The sequence below is a fragment of the Carassius gibelio genome, chromosome A11 (genome assembly GCF_023724105.1).
Source record: "Carassius gibelio isolate Cgi1373 ecotype wild population from Czech Republic chromosome A11, carGib1.2-hapl.c, whole genome shotgun sequence".
Classification (NCBI taxonomy): Eukaryota; Metazoa; Chordata; class Actinopteri; order Cypriniformes; family Cyprinidae; genus Carassius; species Carassius gibelio.
Window position 1 is genome coordinate 7,535,878 of NC_068381.1, and position 26,038 is coordinate 7,561,915.

The 26,038-nt window shown below is 37.7% G+C and overlaps 1 protein-coding gene across 3 annotated transcripts in view; it reads right to left on the reverse strand.

Annotated features, from left to right (window-relative positions):
• Positions 1-795: 795 nt before the first annotated feature.
• The window catches only part of LOC128022195 (protein diaphanous homolog 3), a 265,958-nt gene continuing 240,715 nt past the window's right edge, over positions 796-26,038 (reverse strand). For all 3 annotated transcript variants that reach the window (XM_052609505.1, XM_052609506.1, XM_052609503.1), the window contains one exon: positions 796-2,300. In XM_052609505.1, the coding sequence (XP_052465465.1) occupies positions 2,041-2,300 (260 nt within the window). In that variant the 3' untranslated portion in view covers positions 796-2,040. The remainder of the gene's footprint in view (positions 2,301-26,038) is intronic.

Here is a 26,038-nt window from a genome sequence, read left to right on the forward strand (position 1 = left end):
TCACCATACTTGGTCACATGTCACTTCACTTTCACTTAAATAAGAGATGTAAGCTTTTGACCCCCCCCAAAAAAGAAGAAAAAAAATCATAATTTCACATTATGGGCAACTGCTGTCACTGCTTGACCATTAACCATGCATGTCCACGAAGATGGCAATCCCAAGCTCTGTGAAAAAAAAATATATACATACAGCACACATCTATTTTATAGAATATTTGTCAGGTAATCTATTTTCCTTTGTTTTGATAGCTTCCAAGTACCTCATATGATAACCAGTACTTGAATGTCATGAGGAGATCAGTTGCTGCCAATGTCAGTCATTCACATAATGCTGGCTAAGAATGTGATAGACAGCAAGCTCTTTGCTATCAATCCTTTATTTAAACAACCAGCATTCCCAAATTCTAAATAACTCCAGCATGTGCTGTCTAGTACTGTGAATGGGCAAACCGACCTCCCCAATTTCCATTTGATTAATTAAACTGGAAAAGACAACTCTGGAAACAGCATTAATTATTATTCACAATACAATAAACAGTGTGATTGTGGGTCGCAGAGGCTTTCATCTCTCCAGGAGGTGCCAGCCTCCCTTCCTAACCTCAACCCCGCTCTCAGGTAACAGTGTATAAAATGAGATTCCTGAATGAATGAGAGGATGTGCCAGAACATATGCACCCTTTTAATGAGGGAAACTAAGTGGAACACACACACAAAAAAAAAGACAAAAAAAAGAAAAGAAAAAGAACTGACATTCGTCTGCTTTAAAGCCGAACAAAAAACTGAGTTCTCTGCATCATTTTTCTTTTCTTTATTTTATTTGAAACATTTCACAAAAGAATGTCACTGCAATAATGTCTATCCAATAACTGGAATGTTGTTTCAAAGAATCAAAAAAGGTGATGGGAGTGTAGTAAGTCCAGGGAGAATGGAAGGGAGAGAAGAGATGTGATTTCACAGGTAATCTCAGACCAATGTCACACCTGATTGACAGCAGGACAGAGGAAAATCACATCAGGAATAATACAGAAAACATCATGAGGAAGAACATGAAAACTTGTCAATTTTACAATGAGAAAACACGTGCACACAACATGACAAACAAACACAAAAAGGAAACCAAAGAAATCAAATGTCTAACAAAACAAAGGAATTGTTTTTTGGAAAAGCCGCAGATCCAAGAACAAATGTGCAGAAGAGTAGAGTGCATTACATCAGTGAGGTTTGCTAAGCAGTACAAATACTCCTGGCACTCGGGGATCTGCTGTCAGTGGCTCTCCTAATACTGAACCACTGCTCTTGCATAGTTCCGTCTCTCTTGAGAGGGCCAAAACCCAACTAATACATTCTTTTTATTATCAAAAACAGAAAAAAGTAAGTACACAAGTAGTTTTTAAGTATATATAATATTTCCATGCATATTAAAACTTTTTATTAATTTGAATACATATAAATGAATACAAACATAGGTCAAAAAGAGTCATGCAGGGGAAAAAAAAGTGATTTATATTTATAATAAACATGTTGAGATATAGCTATGTTATTAAAGATGCTAAAATATTTTTGGTTTATATGAAAGAGGTAAAATAAGTCTGAATGTGGAAAGGGATTTCATAAATTTGAACCGTTATTTGAATAGGTCAAACGTCTATGTATGTGAAAATGCGCATTGCATGTGTCTTAAAAAGCAGCATGAAGCCTTTTAAAGAGTAATAATTGGTCTGTTTGTGACATAAAAAAGACAAGTGCTTGGCCCAAAGGTCACTCTAAACGGTCTAGTAATTAGCTGCGTAAAAAACTGTGAGCTTTTATCCTGGACCCAACCAACACAAAGACTCGCACTTCTGTGGACAAGTCTGTTGTTAGAGGTAAAAGGGCAGAGAAAGGTTAATTGTTAAGACTTTTCCTTTGCGTGTATGAGCGCAACCCAGCGGCATTTATTAGCAAAAAGTGACTGCGCTCTGTGTTTCTTTTTTGTGTCCGTGTCACCATACTGACTACATAGGTCAAACTCGAGAGCTCTGGGGAAGCGGTGATGTCATCACAGGGCACGCAGGCGGGCAAGCAAGGCCTCTACGTCTGTGTCACCACTGGATGAGCAAAGCGTTGGAGTTTGCTCTTTTTCCTTCTCTCGTGCTCTGGCTTTTTCTTTCTCCCCCTCGGGCCGGTGGGTCAGCCTGTGGGCTGCAGAAGGATGGGGTTCACTCTCGTAATGAGGCTCCTTGGCAGTGGGTGCTCGGGTCGAGTTGAAATTGATATTCTGACGCGATCGTGACCTTTGCAGAGGTGCCTTCATGTTTTCTGTGGGAGAGATGGGAGGGATGGAGAGAGAGGGAGAGAAAAAAACAGGTTCTCATGAAAACGTTCATAAAAGTTAGCAGCTCTTTGAGGACGGGTCATGCCGACATTGAACTCATTAAATAAATGAGAGGGGAAAACAGAGAGCAATGCAGCCGACAGCAAGACAACGCAGTAAAAATGATTGTGAAGTTTGTTCATCTCAGTGCTGTGACCTCTCACAGGTTTTTCTAAATCTCTGATCTGTGATGAGGTGCAGGGGCTGATGGGAAGACGTCACACTGACTTAATGCTCTGTTTTACTACCTCAGCACATCTACCTGAACAACTCAAAACCATCAGACTGACGCAACCTTCTCTCACTCAATCTTACAGCCATCCAGACTGTGAGAGACACATGCAGAGGAGTTCAAACGTCTGAAATCAGGAGCGGAAATGCTTTGATTTCGATTTGTATGACATTTTTAATAATAAAATATCAGTACAACACTTTGACTGAAATATAGAAGATATTCATAAAAACATGGCAGTAGCATTAGATTAGATGCTTAGAAAATGCAGAATCTTATTCAGTTATTATTTCAGTTTTCTTTGTTAAAAAAAAAAATTGTTTGATTTTGAAGTGTAAATTAATAAAACATGGCCTCACTGGAAGTCTGTTTCCAGAGTGAGAGAGTCAGATTTGCGTATTGTCGATTATTCAGACTTTATATCTTGCATGTGTAAAGTTTCAGTTTAAATGAAGTAATAAAACAACTATAATAACAACAAATAGTAACTGATGTTGTATGGGGAGGTATGGCTGAGAAATGACTAAGTTTTCCTGGTTGGTTCTGCACAGAGTCGCTGTATTGTCACATCAGCAGCGATTACTGCGCCGGTCTCGAAATGCTGATAACGGCATATATTACAGCCACAGCACCCGCCCCCCCCCCCAACCCCACCCCTCTCCAGCATTGCAAACAGAGTCTCTCAGTGTGCAAAGCACACTCGTTCACATCAGCACAGGAGTGAGGGACAGAGTGATGTATGAATGCTTTAAACAAGGACAATCACTGCAAACAAGGATGGATGGAGAATGAGAAAGAGAGAGAGAGAGAGAGAGAGAGAAATGGAGAGAAGAGCCAGTGATAAGAGCTAAGCAAAAATACTGCAATAACAGAGCCTACAGACATGATGGTTTCTTCATCCTCAAACAAATGTCCCACTGAAAATGCTCAGCTGGTTTTGTATCTAACCGTAATAGTTTCTAAAGGTCTAAGCAGCAAATTTAGGCACAGGTGCAGACATTCAACTATTACAACATCAAATTATCTTCATCAAGATGTAAGACCATGAAAGAACACAAGAGAGACGTAGATTTTTGCATTATCTTAAGAGAAGTGCCTGCATGTCCGTGATGCTACTTGTAGGGTTTGTTGAGTGGTTGCCAGAATGTTTCTTTGAGATTGCAAAGCAATGTTGAGCCCAAGAAAAAAGTATAAAGTATAGTCCATTCTTCTATGCAGGTCTAAGGAAAATGCTAGCACCTTTTTATGGAAAACAAAAGTTCATTTCTGAAAAAAAAAGGACATTACTGTTTTAATTTCCATTTAAGTCTCTAATGATCAAAAACACTTTAGAAACAATATTGTAAAATAATCTATTTTTATTTGTATTTCTGTGACGAAATTTCTCCAGTCTTCAGTGTCACACAATGCGAAATGACTCCAATGAATATGAAATTAAGAAATATTTCTTAATAGGATCAATGCTGAAAACCAATGCTGAATGAAAGGATTTCTGTAGTGTAAGTAGTAATACTATTATTATAATAGTATTATTAACCTTAATCAACGTTTACACTCCTTTTATTTAGACTCTACAGTTTATGCATGATTATGTATAAGTCAAGAACTGCAAGGATGTATGAATGCTATCATGTATGTTGACCTTTTTAAAATAGTTAATAGTGAACAATCTCACATCTTAACTAAGCAATGTGTGAAGCTCTATGATTGTGTATATGCTCTCAGTGGACAGGACAGAATGCAGTCCCGTGTGTCATCCAGAGCAAATGAGAGTTTGAGATGAATTGTGACTGTAGTGTAGTGTATAGGAGTGAGTGGTGAGCCATGCTCGGGTGTGTGGGGTAGTGAGTTCTCTGCGCTCTCATTACTGCTTCGAGAGAATGTGCACTCGTTTGTCTCTGTGTGCCGCTCTCTGCCCTATGCTTCAGGCCACTTTCATTAGTCTCTTTGGCTCTTCCTCTTTGCCTTCATTTCCTGCTCGTCCCATTTGCTGTATCCCGTTCTTAAAATAATCTTTCTTTTTCTCGACATGACTTTGTTTGGCTCCATACTGCTAAATTTCTTTATCCTCCTCTTTTCTTGCTCAAACTGACCCTGCTGATATGGAGAGGCTGCTTGCCTCTCATTAGCGTGACGATGAGGTCTGTGTGTCTTAATGAGTGTTAAAACACAAGCTAAAGTGGAGACACTGGATGACTACATGACTTTCTTTTTCTTTCTTTTTATTTTTTAAATGGAGTGAGAGACAGAGGCAGAAGAAAAATCAGTTAGGAGATATGATAATCATGGTCTAATACAGGTCTTTTTAAGGTTACGTAAAGAAATAAAATTATATGTAATATTAAACAAATAAATCTAATATTCTTTAAACATAAGAATGAATAGACTACACATAACTTAAGAACTTTCACTTTAATAAAAACAGACTGCCATTTTAATGTTTTAGCTCACTGGCCAGTAATAATAATAATAAAAATGTTATTAATATTCTAAAAACATTTAAAACGGTCCATCTTTTCAGCTTCCCTCAAGCATATATGAAGCAAACACCCACTGCGGTAGAAATCTGAATGCCACATTCCTTTCATCAGTAAGTACCTCCTCAGTTAGGCTCATAAAAACTCACTCACGTCCAGACTGTGTCATCTGAGAGAGACACTCATTTCTCTCTTTCTTTCTGACTTTAGAGATCATTTGCTCAATTTGCATTTTCATTGGGGGCCGCCGAGAAGCTGGCTTTCTTTTCATCTCTTTTCTCTCTTCCTTTCTGTCCCACACTGTTTGCCTGAAGTTTTGGCAGGAGACTCGATGGAACGTGACAGCAGATGAGGGCACTTGATCAGCCTAATGAGATCGAACGCAGACGGGCGTCCGATTAGTTGCAATGGAGCCGGTCTCGCACCAATCGGGACTTTAGGGGCTCCGCACAATGCAATCCGTGACAGGGAATTTCTCCCTCTGCACGGCGAACGGTTTGCCATGTAATCTATAGAAGTATTAGTAAGGCTGGATATAGCAACTGATGAATGGCTGAAATCACATAAAAGTGAACATGACTTTTTGCTCAGGGTAGCCAGTCATGTCAATGATACTCCTTTGATGGGACTTAGTGATGTCAGGGTTATACATACTAAACACATGGGTAACACATATCTTTAATGTGATAAACAATAAGGGTTCACAATATAAAATTGGCTAATGAGTTCTCTTTGGGACGGATTAAATTGATCAAAAGTGATAGTAAGGATTATAAAATAAATATAATTATGTAAGATATGTACAATATGTAAGAAATATATATTTAAGAGAAAAATTGAACACCAAATCAGCATATTAGACTGATTTCATAATGATCATGTGACACTGAAGAGTAATGGCTCCTGAAAATTAAGCTTCGCCATTTTAGGAAAACGTAACATTTTTAAATGTATTAAAACAGGAAATTGTAATAATAATTTTACAATCTTAACATTTTTACTGTATTTTTATTTAATAAATGAGGCTGTGGGGAGCATAAAAAATGCCCACAAATTTAAATTCTGTCAATTTATTGACTTCAATTCAATGCATTCATTTCAAGATATTTTGAGGAATACATGTAACCAGACAGTTGACTTACGGAAAAAAAAAAACCTATGGAAGCCAATGGCTACCACCAAATGTTTGGTTATCATAATTCTTCAAAATATCTTCTTTTGCATTCAACAGAAGAAAGAGAAACAGGTTAGGAAGAGCCTGAGTGTGTGTAAATGATGACGAGGTTCAGCACGTCATGCCCAAAGCATAATCCAAGTTCAATCAAAAACAGAGAAGCACTAAAGTACAAGTGCATTAAGTTTTTTATGGACAACACATGGGAAATTAAGTTTGCCTGTTGTGAATTATAGCGCCAATGTAAGAGAAAGTAAGCTGATGTAACACTACAGCTTGATGACTAAAATTAACTTAATGACCAGGCTTGTCTTGCCGGCCCTCTCTCATTTGGACTCTGCGCATACTCATTTATCTATACAGGTATTCAAGGGCAGGTTCTAAGATGGTTTAGATCCTACCTGTCCGATCACTACAACTTTGTTTTATTTGGAGGTTGTTGCTCATGTCTCATTCGTAACAAATCCAAATGTTTCCATATTCGCAATATATTTGAATGTTAAACTGTTATTTATAATGTATACTAGGCTTGTACATAAAATATCATCCTCTTCACATGAGCAAAGATGTCCTTGGCAACTGACTAGTGTAAATGTTTAGTTGACTATTTTATTTTGATAATGATCAAAAAAATTTTTTTATAACAGACTGCAATGTAAGTTTGAATTGCTGGAATACGTGTGCAGCAGGCAAGACATTACAAAAAATAAAATAAAATAAAATAAAATAATTGTAAAAAAAAATTTCCACAAAAGTGTTTACTCACAATAAAAAATAAAATATATGGCAAAATTACTTAGTTACATTTGAATTGCTTTCCATGTTGAAGAACTTAGAAACTGTAGTTTCTATTTTAATGTACTTTTAAAGTTTAAATCACATTAAAAGCTTAATTTGCACGCTAGGCATTAACGTTACCATAGTAAACCTGGTTAATATGACTGCTGGAGAAATTAGACGTCAGCCTCTTATTCTCCATCACAATCGTGTATTTATTTAGTAACATTTTTTATCTGTCATTTTATCTGTCATAAGTCTCGTCTCGAGATTTTAGCTCCGTGTAGCATATGTCTTCAAAATATAATATGTTTTTTGTTTGGGAGCTTTTATAAAAATATATAAATGATCATTCTTTCTAAATGTGATGCAGGCTATATAGGCTATTGTGACTTCAAATAAACTGAAACAGACTCGACTGAATAACAGAATGTTCATAACATTTTATCTCTGTAGGTCTAATTTTCAATCATGATAAATTAATTCATTATGATCAATGTATCACTTACTATAGTAAAACACTGATGCTTTTGGATTTTAATATTTAACAAAGCATTCAAACAAACGGCCGCTTTTATTGTGTTCGTTTTGTGATCGCGCTAATTCCAGTGACTTATTCCTTATTTGTTTTATGGTAAGTTCTCTTTGTTTGTGACATGATGGGGTTTCGTGACGTTGTTTCTGAGAAGTGTGTAAAGGGCAGGTTTTAGTGAAGCGCAGTGGAGCTTCTGGCCTGACGGTGGAAACGCAGCACTATTTTGGCCTCAGTGAGGCTATTAGCCCGGCCCAGCCTGTTTTAAGCCCTGGCTCACCAGTGGAAAAGTGGCTAATAATTTCCTTCTATTAAATTTGGATAAAATAAAGCAGTACACAGAATCTTGTAGATTACAATTTGCAACTAGACGGATGTACTGTTACTTCCTCTACAGTCAAAAATCTGGGCGTTATATTAGACCGCAACTTGACTTTTGAAACAGCATTCTTCCATCATAGAAAAACTGCCAAGCTAAGAAACATATCTGTTTCTGATGCAGAAAAGCTATTTCATGCATTCATTACCTCTAGACTGGATTATTGTAATGCACTTCTAGGTGGTTGTCCTGCATCTTCAATAAACAAGCTACAGGTAGTTCAAATTGGATTAGCCTAGGGTCCTAATCAGGTCAAGAAAATATGATCATATTACCCCAATTTTACATTTTAAATACAAACTATTAAGTTTGTATAAGTTACAAAATATTATTACATACCTAAAAGGCCCTTAGTGGTTTAGCTCCTGCTACCTAACTAGTCTTCTACCATGCTACAATCAATCACATTCCAGACACATCTCTTTGGCCAAGCATTCAAATAATGCATCTCATAATCCTGGACTGCAGTTATATCTGATCAAATGCGCATTATTATTCCTTAGCCTGGGTTAAACAAATTATTTTACTTGGATGGAACAGCAGCAATTCTAATTATGTTTCTATTTGTTTGTCTGTTTTTGCCACGGGATTGACATACCATGGTTACTAGGATTTAGGGTTAGAATTAGCTTCAGTCTGAATCCAGATCACATGAGAAAGATTATGCCAACCCCTCAGAGGACCCCAGAAGATGCCAGAATAACAGAAAACCATGGGTGACAGACAATGTCAGACTACGAGAGACTGTGTGTGTGTGTGTATTTGATGCAGTGGCTCTCAGATGATGAGACCATTGCGAGAGGGGAGCCCTGACTGATAAAGGGGGCTGTAATTCAGAGCCTCTATGATGCTCTAATGTCCCTCTTTGTCTGACTGAAGGACTCTGAGACGGATGACCTGTACATTATCCCTTATGCTTACATGAGTTAAGCAGTAATTAAGCATATCAGGAGAGACATGCCTCATCCACCAGGCACCCAAAAGCCACCCACTGGTGCCACAGGTAAAGCATGGGTAATTTAAAATATTCAATGGTCTTCATCTGACATTTATGACAGTGGGGAGGCAATTAATATTAAAAAGATAAAAAGGAGGAGGAGATGAGGTTCCAGAAAGGCTGTAACTCTCTAATTGTCAGGCTGAAGTAGTAGCCTAACCCCTGAACCCAAGCAAGAGTCATGCATATCAAAGCCGGTCCATGTGTTGTTCTGGGATCAGCGAGTGTGAGAAAAAAAAATATATCTAAAAAGTAAAAAGAGAATAAGTTATGATTCACAGATAAACAGCATAATTCAGAGGTTCCCTTCTCTTGTCTATGTTGCGTGTACATCCTTTTGTGTTTTATGTGCCTTTGTGTGGCTGCATTTGCATGCACTTGTGTATCAGAGATCTTGTGGTATTGAGATCACACAAATGTGGCTTGGATCTTGATCTCAGTTTTTTAAGGTTTTGGTCTGAAAGCCAAAATAGCAATCACCTCAACCACTTTTGGAGGAATAAAGCACCCAAACATTAAACATCTGATATAATTTATTTAAGCTTACATTCCAAACTTGTGTGGCTTTTTTCTTTTAAGGAACACAATATTTTGAAGAAGGTTTCTACGGTTTTGTCCATAAAATGTACATCAGTGAGTGACACAAAACCTCAAACAGGTTTGAAGGTTCTAGACCCTACTGACTCTCAATGTAGGATGAAAACAGCAAATAGACAGAATTAGTTTTATGTAGATGCAAGCAAGCCATAAGAGTTTTGAACAAGAGTCTGTCTGAATTTGTATGATATGGGGTTCCTGAATGGTAAGTATAAAAACCAGCAGTTTAATCAAAGTCTTTGATTGGGTTGCTCATTAAATCTACATTTTTCCAGCATAGTTCTTAGACTGAAATATATGGGTCTTGAAGTCTAAGCCTTAAAAGGCTATATCCTTGGTCTGGGTCCAACCTGAACTCCAACTCTGGTGTGTATACCTCTATAAATGCTCTCTTTCTCTCTCTTTGTGCAGCAGTTGTATTGAATAATCAGAGTATTTAACAGAGCAGCAGTGGGGAGTTGTAATCCCACAGCATTCAGTGCCTCACAAAAAATTAATTACAAATGAAAACGGCTTAATGCTTACTTGAACCCGGGGAGAGAAGAGAATGTCACCAAATGATATTTGTTTAGGGGATAAGGGGAGATACAAAGAGTGAGAGACAGATAGAGAGATGCATGTTGTACCGTTTCATGGTTTTGAGATGAAACATCTGTATCTCAGCATCAGAGAGACTCTAGAGAGATCTTTGATGTTGACAAAATAATCAGTATGCCAACATTAGTGGTTAAAAGAGCTAAACACTACACATCATACAGTATGTACGTACATGAGAGTGATTCAACTATTTCAGGTCACAGTGCGTGATTCACACACTTAAGTTTGCACGAATACGCTTTTAAGCGATTTACTTTGACATACCTGTATTAACTAGCAGTCTGCCCAAACAAACCAGCATAAGACCAATAATATCCAGACAAATTCAGCCTCAAAGAAGTAGGACAAATGAACAAGTGATTCAATCTGAGAGCACACTGTTCAGTAAAAAGAGGTGAAGTTCTGGTAATCATAAATTGTGTCAGACTTTCCTTTTTTTGGGCAAACAATCTCTTTAAGGTCCAGGATGAGTCCACCAACAAAATGTAGAGTGTTTAAAGACTAAGGCCAGTAACTAAAATGTTAACACTAAACAAAGAACAATCCGTTAGCTATCATCATTGTACCTTGGGGAAGTAAACAATCCCAGAATGCTCCAGGGCTAATGGCCCAGTTATAACTGTCTGCTAAAAGACTGTTTACTACAAAAGTTTCCTGTCCATCAGGATTACAGTTTGATTAAATTAATCTTCATCTTCAGAAACAAAAACTCAAATTGATGGCCCAACGTTTTCTGCTCAACCTGACAGAAAACGTTCTGTTGGCATCACAGATACAAACTATCAGACCTAAGCTTTGGGAAGGGGCAAGAAAGACAGTGTGAAACCAATTTAGTGACAGATATGAGACAAAGCAGAATGTCTCCCGACAGTTGCTAAGTGAGACAGACAGTTTGTTGAGATTGGGTCGACTGGGCCCTCTTTACGAGCTGCTCTTCTGCAGTGCAAGTTCATGAATATTTTTGTGCAGATACATGCATGTGGGCGAAAATGTACCTCTAACTAGAAGTTACGTATATCTGTCATTGTGAATCTGCTCACTGCAACTAGGGTGAACGGTTGGAAAGCTGCACAATTAGCAATGATTCAAACGAAATCAGTCGTCACACTGGCAGTTTCTGTGAAGCTCCACAGAACAGGAAGTTGGGCTGGGGTTTAAAGTAATTAGAGAGAAAGAATCTTCATTTGAATGCCAAACCTGACGAGTTTCCAGAATATTTTTTTGCTACAGGACATCTGTCTGCATGGTGCTGCAGGGATGGGTAATTATTCAATCCAGCCCACTCTCATTTATATATCGCTGTCTACCACTGGCTCACTATCTTTCCACTATTCCCAAACTCCCTTTTATTGATTCCTACAACTTTTATTCCTTTATTTTTTGTCAGTTTTTGTCTTTAAAAGAAAATGTTTTAAATTGAGTCAATATTTTGTCAAGACATGTTTATTAATTTTAGTATACTTTACTCACAATGAAAAGGCATTTAATTTTAGTCGACCTGACCAAAATTTTAATCAATTTCAAACATTTTGAAAAATCTATAAACCTTTGTTTAAACAAAGAACATGTTAATAATACAAAAAAAAAAAAAAAAGTAATAGTAGTAAAAAAGAAAAAGTTATTTAAGTCAAATAATTATTCCTTTTTATAATCATTATTACTTATTTAATTGCTGGCATAAATATAAACCTGCTTGTTTTTTTAATAAAGTCAAATTATAGATAAAATAATCCAATATAAAGCACATTCATTAGTTTTACCCATAACAAAATATAATATTACTTATCAGTAATCTCTTTCAAAAATTTGTGCTTCCAATATTCTCTTCCTCTTCTTCTTCCCCTGTCTGTTGTCATGAAGTGCTATTGATTCAGGTCTGGTCCATCTGTGCATTCTCTCTCCCTAGACACTGCTTCTCTCCATCTTCTCTCCATCTCTCCCTTTTTCTCCCATCAAAGTCCTTTAGGTTAATGAGTAGACTGACTGATGAGCTGCAGACGGAGCGAGGGAAAAGTGTGTATGTGTGTGGGGGTGAACTGTCAGTTACCCGAGATGGGACTCATGGGAGGGGTGGTCGTAATTGATCGGATTTTGCTGTAATGTATTACCACCTCCACGCACGGATAATGGCTAACGCTGGCTAATGACTGTTGGCAACGACCAGCACTTCATTGATAGCTGATGTTTGCCATTAACTTCCCTTCTCATTACAGACTATAGACTAGCTTTCCATAAGTCTCAGGCTGCTGGTTATTAACGCCGAAGAAAATATTTCAGCCAAGGGTCATTCACATCTTAATTGTGCTTTAGAAATCAATATGCAGATCCATTGTGGCAAAACCTTGGATTCTGATCAGGTGAGATGTTACATCATCAGATCAAACAGAACTATTGTTTTTCATGACCTTTTGAAGTTCGCTCCGCTCCACCCTGGGCGCTTCTCACCAAGTTACAGGGCTCTTCTCTCGGATGCCTTCGACAGCTCTCAATATGCACATCCAGCCTTGTGAAACGTACTTATGAATTCAAAACAGCCTCAAGTCATGCTCCATATTTCATTGAAGTTGAATATTTAAAAAGATCAACCCACTCAAAGCCCCATAAACCTTTCTTACGGAGGCTTCTCTGTCCTAAATATAAAATCTCATATGCCGTATCATATTACAGGGGACTCCATCAGGCTCTTGAGTTTTCTTTAACAAGCAGACAGGGCCATTCTGGTAAACAGGCTGTCTGCATCTACAAAACGTATGTTCCTCTCCCAGACTACTCTCTAGCCGAAAACACTTCCTCTTCCTTATCCTGCTCTCCAGTGAGGCCTCATCTAAGCACCTCTCATAGTCATGGAGGTTGACTATGGAGAAAAATAAATAAGAAAAAAAAAAACAGCCACAAACAACTGATTATTTGAGTTTTCCATACAATATATTTAACAATAACTTTCATGCGGTGGGAAATGTATTAAAACTAAGCTACTTTTTATCAGTTTATGTATTCTGTATGAATCAAAACCCATGACCTAACATTACTGGCATCACACTCCACTATTTAGCCAAACAGGTTTTTTTTTTTTTATAAATAGAATTCCTAGCAAATGCACTGCAGTGCCCATTTTGCTGTTTATATACTTATACGTAATTTTAATTATATATAATTCTATTTCAAATTTGTTATTTCAAACTGGCACCTTACCCGAGAGAATCAATATGATAACTAACCTTTGTTTCTTACCTCACCAAGCCTAACATAGTGACTCACCATTTAGTAATTAGAAAGTATTATAGTTAATGGTCATAAAAATACAAGGTTAAGACAAGGAACACTTCTGCTGCTTGTTTAACAGGATGAAGGCATTATTCTCTTCTGAGATTGACATTTACATAATGCAAAGGTTTATTTTTCTCCTTTGTTTCTCTTGCGTGTTAACCCTTGGGCACTAAAGGTCCTCCTTTGATTTCGGATCAACTGCAATGCTGCCTTTTCTATCTCGAATACAACTATAATAATGCCACTAATGTCAACAGCTGTGGTACATTTAATCAAATCAGCCTGCCTAATCCTGCTCCGGTCAATAGAACCCAAGTAGAAACAAATAAAGCCAGATTCAGACAGTATAAAAGCAGGTTGAAGGTCACATGTTTTTAATTACACTTAAACTAATGGCTACAGAGGCAAAAGGAGGCGCATAGTTTCAGCTCATAATCTCTAATGAGACGTTTGGCGTAGGCGATAAAGGCAGATGCTTCATGCATTCGTGAAAGGTCAACTCTCATTGCCATTCTGACACAGCCTCTCTCGCCTTTTCCCTCGCCCGGCACACGCCCGTTTCCCTCTCAAATAGGAGGGGAAAAATTGCCCTTTTAACAAGAGAACCCTCTTGATGGTTCTGTCCATGCATGAAGCTGTAAACAGCACACAGAAAACATTCCTCCTCATTTAATTAGATCGCAACGATGCTTCTGATAAAAATTCATTTTTTAAAGAAGTTACATTTGGTGAATTCTCAACTGGACTGTCTGTAAAAACAGACTCATTTTTCATAAACAAACAAAAAACTACCTACTGCTGCGTTTCTGTCTGCCTCATGCTGAGATTAATAATGAAGCAGCCTGACATTTGAAACAGAGGGACCGATTTACAGCAGTTTGAGTCGCATTTTGACTGCATGCACGCGCGCACACTCACACAGACACACAAACAAACCTAAAAAGAAAAACATTTGAATGTGTTTGTTAACACTTTCAGGCCTCATATCAAGAGAGGGTGATGAGTAAGCGATAAAGTTGCATGCCACATATTTTCATGTCTAACAGTGGTGTAGTAAACAACACATCATTATACTAGACAACAGTTCAGCGTTGGAGTCTTCTGGGCAATACTAATGGTTAATTTAGCTCCAGGACAACTGTGGCAGGCATCTCATCACAATTAGACTTAATGCAAGACCTTGCTGAAGGTCACAGATGATCTGTTATGGGGGGGGGGGGTGCAAATAAACTGTAGCATGACTGTCCGGTGAGATGTTTTTTTGTGTACATGTGCACTGAGTGGGTGTAAGAGAATGTGTATTTTTACACTCCCCCCAGGCAAAAAGACAGAGCAATTAAAAATACATGCACCAATAAGCCCCTTCTTCTGTAGAACATCACGGTAACCTCCGCCAAGACAGAAAAAGATGGACTATATTCTAATATCAGTGCTGAGGAGAGATCAGAAACCACTCATTTAAAGGGATATTTCACAGAATAAATAAAATAAAAAGAGGGAAAAAAATGACTATAAAATATTATTATATTTGATGCCATACTGTTCTGATGCCATATGATTGGGTTTCATTTGTTTTGAACTTGGGTCATCAAAAGTGTCCATCGATATAATAATAATAATAATAATAATAATAATAATAATAAAAAACGCTAACTTCTATGGCATTAATTTCAGTCAATGTTAAGTTCAGCATTTACCAATACATTTTGTTTTTGTTAACATTAATTAATGCACTGTAAATTAATATGGAAACAATATTTTTACATTAAGAATGCTTTAAAAATATATATTTCTCATTGTTAGTTCATATCAGCTAATGCATAGCAAACAGGACCTTATTGTAAATTGTACTAAATAAATACAAAACTTTACCTGTGCAGTAGCCTTTATACTTTCACATATTCAAACTTACTGTGTTGCAACGTGTCACAGGACATGCAATGATCAACACTCACTTATCGCAGTCATCACACCCAGCCTGATGCATCTTCTAATGGCATATTTAAATCAGTGCAATTAAGATGAGAACTGTGACACAGAAAAAGATTTTAAGCAGAACCTCTGGCATTGAAAGAAAAATGATTTACACATGTAAATAAGGGCAGGAACAAATGCCCCTCTCTCTTCTAATGGATAAAGCTTAATCAGAGAAATGCATGAACACAAATCAGTGACCTTAGATTAATGCAGCTGACCTCTGAGTAGCTTTTCATCAATGAAACGAAGGGAGAAAGAGATATTTGTTCCCATAGCTCTCTTAAATCCCACCTGAATATACAGCAGAGAATATTCAGAAGTCCTCTGGAGGCTAATGATGTACTGGACACAAAGCCAAGCTTGTACCTGATGGACCTAAAATCCATAAAGACATAGTACAGCGACTTGTGGTAGCAAGGACAGGCTGCAGATTAGATTGAAATTATTGATTCGAATCAATTGTGAGAGTGAACATTTCCCTTGACCTCATAGAAGAGTGAAACAGGAGTAATTGAATTCTACCAGTGCATATTGGGTGTGTTCAGGTACAGTCGTTTGGAGACTCGCCTGGTGGCCCTGAAGGACTATTGACTTAGAGCTGATCCAATGTCCATAGCTAAGAAGACAAAAGCTCTCTGTGTGTGCATGTCTACAGAGATACCTCTATGAGATTTTAGCACCATAATCCATTTCTAAAGGAAGAAGGAAAATGGTAAGGAAGGTTGATTCATGAAAGTACTGGTGTAAAGTAAAAGTGAATTCATTTACACGTCCAGAGGTCGCTTTGTACACAATTTGCTGCAGAGCAACAGAGTTTTTGTACCTCACAGCATCACAGCGAGCTGCACAGCCCCCTGCAGAGCCCTACCTGCAATTACCAGCTCACTAACACATTCTGAAAGACTTGCACGAACAAAAGACAACGCTAGCAAGTAAACAAATATGCCCTCGGAGCAGTCTGTGGCAATCGTTTCTCTCTATTTCTCTATATCAGAAACAGACAGATTTGCAAGATAATCGCAATAGTACATTCTGTAAGAGTGACTTACTGTGTTTACACCAAGGTAAACTTCCTTGGTGGAAGTTACTGTGTGATGTGTAAGAGGCAACCGATTTGTTAGCTTGCAGTTATTAGTTTCTATTTGAGTGACTACATGTTTTTGTGTTTGTGTTTTACAGTGTTAAATCTCACGTCGAGCGTGAATATTTTGCTGTGATAAAATGAAACTGAAATTCTGGTGAGACATAATATAGTTTACCAATTGTTGCAGATATTGTATTTAATTAGATTTTTTGCAATATAACCCTTTCACCTGGGAAGAACTTAAAAATATTCACTTGACACAAAATAAAAGTTCACAGCGTAAAAGTATGTAGTACAGTGCTGGTGTTTCATGCTGCAGGGTAAATGTGTGACTGTGTAAGTGTTACAGTATGTTTTAGAAGCAAGAATGATTTGCACAGCACTTAAGAGGTGTTGAAGTGAGAACTGGGTTTAAAATTCACAAAATAACATTGAGGTTTCAAGCTTCTGTTCCAAACTCTGCCAATGTTGTTTACGCCACAAACCCCTACTATCCCACCCAAACACACACAAACACCCCCTGAACAAGCTCCCTTATTCATCAATCTCAGAGATAGAATTTGAACAGGAGCAGAAAGTATGACACACATACACACACACCTGTGAGCCTACTGCTATGGAAAGGCTCACAAATATCTAAAATGGCCGCAAGTACAAGAGGAGGAGGAGAATAATGGGACAAAGAGAGGAGCCAATTAATCTGAATGTTCACAGAGGTCAATTGGCCTCAGTGCCGTCATCAGTAGATGAGGATATGCACCATGGAGCAGACCACTGCATCCCATGGGGGGGGACTGAGGTCTGAGAAGGCCTCATGATTATTAGTGTAATTAATAATAATGAATAATTCCTTAAATTTATATAGCGCTTTTCTAGGTACTCAAAGAGCTTTACATAGTCAGGTGTATCCCCTCATCCACCACCAGTTTGCAGCATCCACCTGGATGATGTGACGGCGGCCATATTGCGCCAGAATGCCCACCACACACCAGCTTACTGGTGGAGAGGAGACAGCGTGATGAAAGCAATCAGCGGATATGGGGATTGTCAGGAGGCCATGATGGTCAGAGGCCAATGGGCGAATTTAGCCAGGATGCCGAGGTCACACCTCTACTCTTTTCCTTAATTAAGTTTGTACGGTCATTACAGAGGGTCCCGATGAATTAACTTAAAATCCTATGTGGGGTGGAATACTAATTGTACCCACAGCCACATTTAAACATCCTCTTTAATGAGAGAGAGAGGGAGTGAGAGGATCAGACAAAGGCAGATGGTGTTTCAAGACCTCGAGTAGACAGAAGATTCACTAGAGCACTGAGCTGTTGTTTGTCTGGACTGAACAGCCTTTGGGCCCCGGTATACTTCAAATGACATTTCGAACAAAATCAGGCTGAAAAAAAGTTCGTTTTGAGTTTGTTTCAGCAGTTCGAAACAGCTCACCAAAGCAAACTTTCTGGGGAGTTCATTTTGGCTCCTAAACACCTTTGAACTTCCATTGGTCCGTGGTGGTTACACAATCGGTGGGTGTGTTCTGAAACTCCACAACCTTTGACGTGCAATTTTTTTCCTGGTTCATACCTCATTCTGTGGAGGTCCTACAGGAGAGCAACATCTCCTGAATACACTGGAGTGTCGAATAGCTGAGCTGGCACAGATATATCCGCACCTGTACTATCACTCGCGGAAAGACTTTAAAGACTGTTGACGACCCAGAATTATGCAAAAAACGAAATAGAGAAACATCAGAGACAAGTTTTCCAAAGCCATTAAAAGAAAGCAAAGAGTAAAGATATGAGGTAGCAAGTACCCAAATACATACGTTTCAAATAAATGTTACATCATACTGCTGCTGTTGTTTTTTAAATAAGTGAATTTAAAGGGTATACAAAATGTGAAATGTCAAACCAATATACAATAATAAACCTTTGTTTTGATCAAAAGTAAATCATGAAACCACATAAAATATTAAAAGGGGCAAAAATTTATCCAGTTTAATAAAACAATTTAGCACTAATAAAGACAAACTGACTCCAATATTTTCCCCCCACATCATACTAAAGATTTACAGACTATGTAGACATTCACACTTCCCATAAAGGACTGATTATGGTTGTTTTGTATTGCAAACATGATACTTGACTCTGAACTTCTGCTAATCATTATTCTTTTATCTATAATATTCTGACCATTGGTGCCTGTCTCACACCTAGATTGCCTACACTTCTTCATTTCATTGTTTTGTTTAGGGTATAGGCGCATGCGTCGCAAAGTCATGTTTACATTAATCTACACCCCGCCTCCAGCAGGGTGTTGGAAAGCTAGTTAACAGTTGCTCAGCCTTTTCAAACTTCTTTTTGCCCCGAAACTAAGAACGAAAACGAACTTCATTTGAAGTATATTGGGACCTTTTGATGGAGGATTTCACACACTCCAATGCAGATGAACTCTAGAACAGCAGGTATGAAGGCCTTGAAGCTGTAAGAAGCTTATGGTTATCAACTGATATGTTTTTTTCTCCAAAAACTGATCTATAAAATTGATCAATAATTCAAAGATGGGAAAAAAGTCAGACCTAAACCTTCAGTTTTAAACATTTAAATCACAAACTTTTATTTTAAATTAATTGTAATTCTACTTATATTCAAACCTTATATTCTTACCTCAATGAAACCTACAGGAACCGAGTTGGAAAACCTTTTACTTAGGGGAAAAGTGCATCAGCATTCTGCCAGTGGTCAAGCAGCATCACAGAGAGCAAACAAAGAATTACTCAAAGGAGATAGAAACTGGTTGAGAATAGAGATGGAAAGATGTTCACGCGGTGGGCTGAAAAGTGTCTGAATGGTCAGAGTGTAGACAAAACTGGCAGTGATTTCTCTTTTAGAGATGTGAAACACATTAGGGGAAAATATTCAGTTTTTTAGCTTTGCAAAATCTGCAAACTCTATCAGGAAAGAATTGTAACAATATCGATCACTTTTAATTTTGTTGTTATTATTATTTTATTATTTTATTTGTTTGAAAACCTTGCATACAGCAACATGTAGTTAAAACACATTAGAACAAGTGCAGAATTTCTACAGGTTTTTTTTCTTTCCATCTCCCTTGACTGTGGTGCACCCGTAAACACCACACAGCTTGGGTTTGGAGCACAAGTGCAATAACAAGCCATGACAACCCTCCCCATGAGGTTTAGTCTGAGATTTGGGTTTCTGTCTGTCACCACTGTGTGTGAACTCTCTGCTGTTAGGACCGCCTCTGTCATCCACAGCACAGAGTGATGGAGGGAGTCAGAGAGAGAAAGAGATTGACAGACAAAGACAGAGAGAAAGCTATACATTAATGTGATAGAATCCGCTTTTTATTTGCTCTCTGTTGCTGGTCTGTCAGTGGGAGTCCACTTAAGCCACAGAGAAGAACGCGCTGCCTCATACTTATCCCAAAGAAAAATGGCAAGTGCATGTTGAAATTTACATAAAAATGAATGAAACGTGTTGATTGCAGCATTACATGTGCAGTAGATCTGCACATTGTTCTTTTTACAAATTGTTTGTCATGTTGAGTGAGTTTCGACAAACTGTATATTTAATCTGGATTTTTTTTGCCCCTCAAACCAGGTTAACTGAGACAAAAATGATCTGTATATTCAGTGTGCAGGTGCTCAATGCTAAAACGTCTTTAGGAGAGTCCAGAGGTGCTCACAGTGAGACGCCCAACAGTCTGACAGTGACACATCCCAGTCTCCCCTTCCTCTCTCAGTTTTCTTCTCCAAGAAGGGTATTTAGAACGACGACCCAGAGGTCTTTTGTCTGTCTGTAAAGTGGTGTAGTCAAGGGGGAAAGAGACTGTTAGCTGTCAGGACTGACAAACGAAAAGGACACACACAGACACACACCACCAGTAGCCAGAAAAATGGGCCACACAGAATATCCATGAAAACATGCTTAAAAGAGACAGTGTGCGAGGGAGAGCTGAGGAGAGTTCAAAAGCTGATTTAGATCTGTCCTCTTGCTAATTTTCTTCAGTGAGTCAGCACATCTCTGACTTCACATGAGTACTGAATACTTGGCCTCTGATTAAAATTGACTGGATAAACTGGAAAAAAATAGCTTTTTGCAACATTTGAGCGATAGAACAAAACAGAAGGAACAGAAAACATACAAGGCTCCTTCTACGTCTCCTGTTCTAACCAATAGACCATGGCTCCAACATCTAAAGAGCCTTTTGTGACTCACAGGCATCAAAATTTCTAACTAAATTTCTCTTTTATTTAATAATATGTATATTTTAGAGCCTGACCACAATTATTTTCTTCTTTTGAAAAAACACTTTCCCTATTTCTTTGAAAAAGAAAACAGACATTCAAATAATAGAATAGTGTATTTTATATTTATTGTATTGTTATTTTTTCCCCAGAGATTTTCATCACCGCGGTTATCCTTTATCTTGCTCACTGGGGGGGTTTGTAAGGCAGTATCTCCTGCAAAGCTACTTTGGAACATTGCCTTTGCTGTGAAAAGTGCTTTACAAATAAATCTGAATTAAATTTAAAATGTTTCTCTTTGGATTTATACATCCAACAATAAGTGTTGCACGGTCTACTTAATATGGAGTGAAAAAAAAAAAAATTCCAGTTAATATTTTACGAAATTCTTTGATTAATTTGGCTTTAGTACAATGAAAATATAACAGCCAGTATTTGTAGAGAATTTCTGTAGGTTTGTCAGTCTAAGTTGATGGGTACACCGCAGAAGCCCAGTAAAGATGAGACAGATATGGAGGACAGGAGGAGAGACATTTGTGGAACAGTAGCTGAAAATGAAACCCCTTCAGCTAATAGTAGTTTTTATTACTTTTGGCTAGTGTGCTAATATTAGAATTGCAGTAGAACGTAAGATGTATTGCTGGTCACTATGAGATGAAAGTCCACATGCAAGAGTCGAAACAAACAAACAGACAAACAAAAAATGCCCAAAGCTAAAGCATCTCTTTGGTATTAAGCAGATCAGGATGGCCTGTTCGGTTAAAAAAGAAAAATGATGATGAAAAACAGGGGAGTGCCAATGAAGAAAAGATGTTAAAAGACATATTTCAGACCTTCCGGGGAGATCGAAGCATTTCACAAAGCAACAGTCTTGTCAATAAAAATGTCTTAATGTTAAAATGAGGCATTTTGAAATCAGACATCAGATAACTTGTCTCTGGCTGTAACAATCTATCTCTTTACAGCAAATAAGCAATCAGTCCAATAAAGACATGTAGAGCCTGTCAATCCATTACTGAAACTTACACAGTGGGTTCTGAACACACTCTTCATTGGAGGGAAAGAACGCTACAAAGCTTAACCAGAGAGAAAGTTTAGCTAGAGAAAGAGAGGACGTACTGCAGAATAACAGAAATGTTAGTATCACCACAAATGCTCTCTTCTCTTTTAAACTCCTACTCTTGAACACACAGGCTCATCAAAAATTACTTGTAGGGGTTAGGGGACTGCTACTCTGGTAATAGATTCAAACTCCACAGGCTCAAACACACACACAAACAAAGGAAAGAAAATAAATGGTAAAGCAGATACACAAAGTTCACTTTTATCCAAAAATCTCCACAATTTCCCCTACTACTTCAAAGTCAAGTCACTGATCTGCATTTCTGACCGGACATGAAACTTTCTTGTTCACTCTTTTTCTGTAGATACTACCCTGAAATTAATTCCCAATGACTTTTGCACCAATATTTATTTGTTTCAGGATATTACCCAATACCTAATCCTAACAAAGACAGGTTTCAAACGTCATTTGGCAATTTGTCCTCATTGCGGAGTATTGTGTAAAAATCGGAAAATATTAAATCATTTTAAAATACTTTTTAAAAAATTTTTTTTTTTTTAACAATTCAAGTCTTTGAGGTCCAAAGTTTATTGAACAAAATATAATCTTTTATGTGTCACAGAAAAATGAAGATTTGGAACGACATGAGGGTGTGTATATTATGATAGTTTTCATTTTTGGGTGAACCATCCAAGTTCACTTCTAGCATAAACACACGAGTGTTTAACTGTAGAAAACACCAACTTGACTTTTCACAGTGTGTTCAGATGCATAAACGTTGAGTGTATCCTCTTATTAATAATTAAGTCAAGTCTCTGAGACTGATGACTGTCTGATGAGGTCACGTCTGAGGAGAAGCATCCGTCTCAAAACACTCGACCTTGTATTAAGTCACTCCACAGCAGATGAACCCACATCAATCCCTTCCAAATCAATCATATAATACACACACACATCGGCAGCAAGCCAAATGGCCTTACATAGTGCCAGACAGATATTTAGTCTAAGATAAGATAATATAGTAAAAAATAGCACATGGCAAGTAAAGAGACAATAACAGATTTGAGCAGTGCCACATTATGAATGTGCTGTTCAAAAGTTTGGAGCCCGTAAGAGTTTTTAATGTTTTTGAAAGTCTCTTTTGGTCACCAGTCTTTTTGTTCACCAAGGCTACATTTATTTAATTGTAAAATATAGTAGTGTAAAATATTACAACAATTTAAACCGTTTTCTATCTATTTTAAAATATTATTTATTTCTGTGGAGTCAAAGTTTAATTTTCAACAGTTATTACTCTAGTCTTCAGTGTCACATGTCTTCTGAAAACTGCCTGCTTATGTTGTAAGTTGTCCAGCTGCGAACAACTTGTCCCGCCCTCAAACACTGTAATTCGTTCATGTGGTAAACATCATGTCGAGAAGACGCTGTGAAAGTAAATTCCATTTATTTTAACTTACGAAAGATGAGGCTGAAAAGAATCAGTGATTGATTATAATTTTTTTACCCCACTGTACAACAGCAATACAACCCCAATCTTTTTTGTGTTTGCGTCATTTTACTGACGACTGCTTCTCTAATCTCGGGAAGTTCAACACGGGATTCACAAAACGATTGCTCTTGAAAGATGGATCAGTACACAGTTTATTTGCACCAGCTGGCTCCACTGAATCACAACCTGTAAGTAACAGATGTTTATATTTTCTATCGAACATTCAAAATATGGATAAATTGTAATGGGCGGATTTGAAACAAGCTGTACGTAAAAGACCAATCATGAATGACTGGGCCATCTGACCAATCTGAGCAGAGCAGAGTCACAGAAATGAGGGGTTTAGAGAGACTGAATCTTTGAACTGCTTAGAACGAATCATTTGAGAATTGTTGGAAAATGAGGTGATATTAAATGCACTTTGAGAAAATTAAAGTGTTTTTGACCTTGCATGCATGTAATCCTATTATAGGAGACTCCCAAAAACAATATAAGGAACCTTAAAAATGGCATAATGGGGCACTTTAAAACCTAGAGAACTGCGTCTCTGAGAGTGAAGAGAAAAAAAAACTAAAGTTTGTTTCTTTTGTTTTCTTTCACACTCATAACACTATTTATGTTAAGTGGAGAAATGTTTTGGGCAGTGCTGGTGAATGCAGTTTCCCAGTCCTGATTTAAAATCCCATTAGGCTGTAATTACACTGGGTGAAAGTCCTGATCGGTTTGGAGAGTTTAGGAGTTGCTTTCAAATAGAGATTAATTTTTTATTCTGCTGAACGAGGCTCTTAACAAGGTTTAGATGTAAGCCGGATGCGTATTATGCTAATTTTAACATCGACTTAATCAGTCAAATATAAACATGAACCTGCAAATGTTTCACTTTATTATCCACATTACAGCATTTTGCATATGTATATACGAGACAGATACAGACTGTACCCCGGTTTACAGGGGTGCGATGTGACTGACAGGTCTAACATGAGAGGTGACGCTGTACCTGGCAGGGTGAGCAATGGGAATGTTGTCCCCATCACTGTGAGAACATCGGCAAAAAATGTGACACAACACGGATGTCACTAGGAAGGGAGACACCTTGTCAGAAAGATGGCGCAAACCCATTAAAAAAGCCCTGGAATATAATGACACCGAATATTCTGCCGTATTCCTTCTTTCAGGCTGCAGCAAAGACATTTCGATCTGTCTGTCATCACCAGTGTGAAGGTGTGTATCATACAGGTTCTTTTCATAATATCCACAGCAATGGAAATCTGTTCTAAAAGTCCAATAGAAATAAACTGTTCTAAAACCTTCAAATGATCTTTACACAAATGTTTAATGCTTTATGAAAATGTGCCTTAACTAAAAATGTAAGCTAATTTCAGCCAAAAAAAAAAAAGGCTTGTTACTAAGTTCTGTTGTGTTTCATATGCAGAAAGGGTGTTTATGCAGAAATCTTAGACACAAATGGCAAAAATGGGAAGTTTTATTCTGAAAAAATAAAAATAAAAATGAGATAAATGTATTTAATAGAAGCTAATAAAAGTAGAATAATTAAAATAAAACGTATTAAATAACATTATTGAAGTAAATAAAAAAAAATAAAAAAATAAAAAAATAAACCTAATCAGAAAATAAATACAATTCACACCAGAAAGAGAAGAATCAAGGCAAACGCTCCATTATTCCAGCAGTATTAAATTGAAAATTACAGAAGACTTTCAATTCCACACTAAGGACTCAACTCTGCAAAACCAGGTCAGAATCTCTGGGTTTTCTGCACACAAAACAGATGGAAACTCTTATGGATATAGCACACTGGGGAAGACAGAGAAACAGAAAAAAGGGAAAGAAAAAAGAAATGAGGACGAGACCGCCCTCTCATCACAGTGTAGTAAAAAGAATTGCAGGTGGTCTCCTCTGAGGTACAGATCGAGGGCTACACAACAAATGCATGTGGGTGTAGATTCCCCAGAGGGTGGCTTGGCCACGTTTTCCCTTGAATTGTGAGGGAAACAGTCCTGTGCAGTTGCCATGAGTGATCTTGTCAAGGCAACCATTCAGCAGAGCAGGCATGCAAAGAGCAGACAATGTGGTCACCATTATATTACAGTACCATAATGAAAGCAGCCAGACATATTTCTACTCAGCCACTATCCCAAAAGACCTGCAGAAAAGATTATAGGTACCAGTGCTGCAAGATATACCGCCACTCAAGAGGTATCGACTTCAAGTCTCCTCGACGCCCTCACCGTCCAAGACGTGCTGCGCCACTGCTTGCTGCTGGCTCATATTGAAAATTAATCACTTTCGGTCACTCTGACGCTCTCACCGGTGGCGATGGGAACACAGTAACTGCACTTTTAAATGAAAAAAAGTGCACAATACACTACTTTAGAATGCATTATTAGTTCTGTGCATAATTGCGATAAATGTTTTATCGTTGCCCAGCTTTAATAAATACACAATAAAAAAGTTATGTATTATACAAAATGTTCATCAGAAATTTGCTATAAAATACAAGACAAAAGAACTAGTTTTAGGCCTGCCTGTTATTTAGCAGACACTTTTCACCCTAAGGCAACTTACATTAATTACATCACACTGAACCGATCTCCCTGAAGCAATCTGAGGTTAACTTTCTTACTCAAGGCCTGCATCCACCCTCCTGGCTATTACAAATCACCTCCTTAAATACATATCTTAGGCTTAGGTTCCACTGGGTGTCTATGGCTGCTCAAATTCCTCAACCTATAACACAGCCAAATTTGTACAAAGGG